This window comes from Prionailurus bengalensis, chromosome D1, assembly GCF_016509475.1.
Source record: "Prionailurus bengalensis isolate Pbe53 chromosome D1, Fcat_Pben_1.1_paternal_pri, whole genome shotgun sequence".
Classification (NCBI taxonomy): domain Eukaryota; kingdom Metazoa; phylum Chordata; class Mammalia; order Carnivora; family Felidae; genus Prionailurus; species Prionailurus bengalensis.
This window is the reverse complement of record NC_057346.1, coordinates 63,098,709-63,100,991: the sequence shown is the minus strand read 5'-3', so window position 1 is coordinate 63,100,991 and position 2,283 is coordinate 63,098,709. Positions and strand designations below refer to the sequence as shown.

At 43.3% G+C, this 2,283-nt stretch overlaps 1 protein-coding gene across 1 annotated transcript; it reads right to left on the bottom strand.

Annotated features, from left to right (window-relative positions):
* Nucleotides 1–1,009: 1,009 nt before the first annotated feature.
* LOC122482638 (olfactory receptor 688-like) lies at nt 1,010–2,033 on the bottom strand. Its single transcript, XM_043578954.1, has one exon. The coding sequence runs from the start codon at nt 1,987–1,989 to the stop codon at nt 1,024–1,026; it is 966 nt and encodes a 321-aa protein (XP_043434889.1). The 5' UTR covers nt 1,990–2,033; the 3' UTR covers nt 1,010–1,023.
* Between the last annotated feature and the right edge of the window lie 250 nt (nt 2,034–2,283).

The window sequence follows — 2,283 nt, the reverse complement described above, 5'->3', positions numbered from 1 at the left end:
AAAATACTCTTTAGATACTTTTGGTGTCCTTTATAATTTCAGTGAACCATTGGGCATCATTAGGATTTTCTGAATTCATTAGAGAAATTCAAGTAATGTTGAATATAACAAATTGAATATTCCTCTTTAGGCTCTATAATGGAAATAAAATCAAGAGTTGGTAAAAACTTTATAAAATAACAAAATAATTACTGTCAAATTCTTGACCTACATTCTTTTTTTAATGTTTATTTATTATTTTGAGAGAGAGAGAGAGAGAGAGAGAGAGACAGAGTACGAGTGGGGTAGAGAGAGAGGGAGACACAGAATCTGAAGCAGGCGCCAGACTCTGAGCTGTCAGCACAGAGCCAGACATGGGGCTTGAGTTCACAGACCACAAGGTCATGACCTGAGCTGAAGTCAGACACTTAACCGACTGAGCCACCCAAGTGTCCCAACTTGACCTACATTCTTATAACTGATAGGGATCCTATAGAGTGACTATAGAGGATTTAAAATGTGCTGTGTTTACTATTGGACAGGAAAATTGCTGCCACCTTTTAAATGGAATATTCTTTTATTAAAAGACAAGAGATTTATAATTTCACTTGGAGATCATTCCTTTTTATTGTCATCTTAATTTATGTTTTTAAAAGTTAGTAGCAAGGTTGAATAGAGAGAAAAGGGTAAGGGTTACGAACAGAGACTCTGGAGCCTGAATGCTTGGGTTCTAACCTCACTCTGCAACGTCCTTCCCATTTGACCTTGGCCAAGTGTCTCAACTTTCTTGCCTTACCTGCAGAATGTGTAAAGGACAGTTGTACGTGTTTCATAGGGTTGTTGTGCAATTATTTGAGTTAATATTTGAGAAATGCTTAGAACAGTGCCTGGAACATAGTATACACTTTACAAAACAGGTGAGTTAATTTGAATCGATATTGCTAGCAACTGGGAGACATGGAATTTTAACCCAGGGCTGTTGTGCTCCAAAGCATGTGCTCTTTCTGTAATACCGGTTGTAAAATTCTGCCATCAAAAGTTGGCTCACTTCCTGGACACATTCTCACCCAAACCAAGCACCCTCTGGAAGCCCACTCTCAGCTCCTGGGTCCGGAGGGCATACACCATGGGGTTAAAGGCTGGGGGCATAACATTATGCAGCACGTTGAAGAGAACAGGGATGAAGGGGACCTTTCTTCCTGCCAGGTGGGTGACAGACAGCACAATAACGGCTGTGTAGAAGAAGACAATGAGGATGAGATGGGAGCTGCAGGTACTCAGGGCCTTCGATGTTGCTTCAGCGGAGTTCAGCCTCAGCACAGAGCGAACAATCAAAACATAGGAAGCAAAGACCAGACCCATGTCACCCCCAAGTGTAATCCATGCCAAGGCCAACTGGCATACTCTGTTAATAGTGATGTCATCACAGGCCAGACTAGTGACCCCCAAATTAGAGCACAGACAGTGGTCAATTTCATTTCTGGAGCAGTAGTGTCGCTGGGCAGCCAGTACAGGCAGTGGGATGGTCAACAGGCCATTCCTGAGCACCATGGACAGGGTGGCTTTGATCACAGAAGCCTCATTGACTATGGAGGAGTACTGAAGGGGGTAGCAAATGGCTACATATCTATCCACAGCCATGCAGAGGAAGATGCCTGACTCCATTCCCATGAAAGTATGGATAGCATAGATCTGAGCAAAGCACTCAGGGAGGCTGATGGCCTTGGCATCAAACCAGAGAATGGCCAGGATCTTGGGCATGATGGTGGTAGCCAGGCCAATGTCCACGATAGCCAAGATGCCAAGGAGCTGATACATGGGCTGGTGCAGGGAAGGCTCATGTTGGATGGTGATCAAGATGAGGATGTTGGCAATGAGAGCTAAGATGTAGAGCAGAGCCAGGGGCAGGGAGAGCCAGTGCTGCCACTCATGAATGCCTGGGAGCCCCACCAGGATGAACTCAGACACTTGAAGCCTTGAGCTATTGGTTATACTCAGGGTGGTATCCATATCATGGGATGTCTTCTTCTCAGCATCTGCCTACGGATTAAGGGAAGCAAGGATAGTGTGTGGTTAGCTTAGCTAAAGGTTAAAATTTCTGTGCAGGTATAAGATTCACCACAATAATTCAGTTCTGTTAAATATAATGCATCCTTTATCCCCTTGAGACTCTGGGAAAAAGTTTACCTAAGAATAAAAGAAGGTCCAGTGTGATAATAAGATAAAGATTTAATATAATACAAGTAAAGATTTACTGATTCTATGTGCCTGAAATCCAGCATATATTTTTATATGCTGGGGACA

What these genes read in the sequence shown, in the direction of transcription:
- LOC122482638 (XM_043578954.1), bottom strand. Translation starts at nt 1,989, where the DNA reads ATGGATACCACCCTGAGTATAACCAATAGCTCAAGGCTTCAAGTGTCT.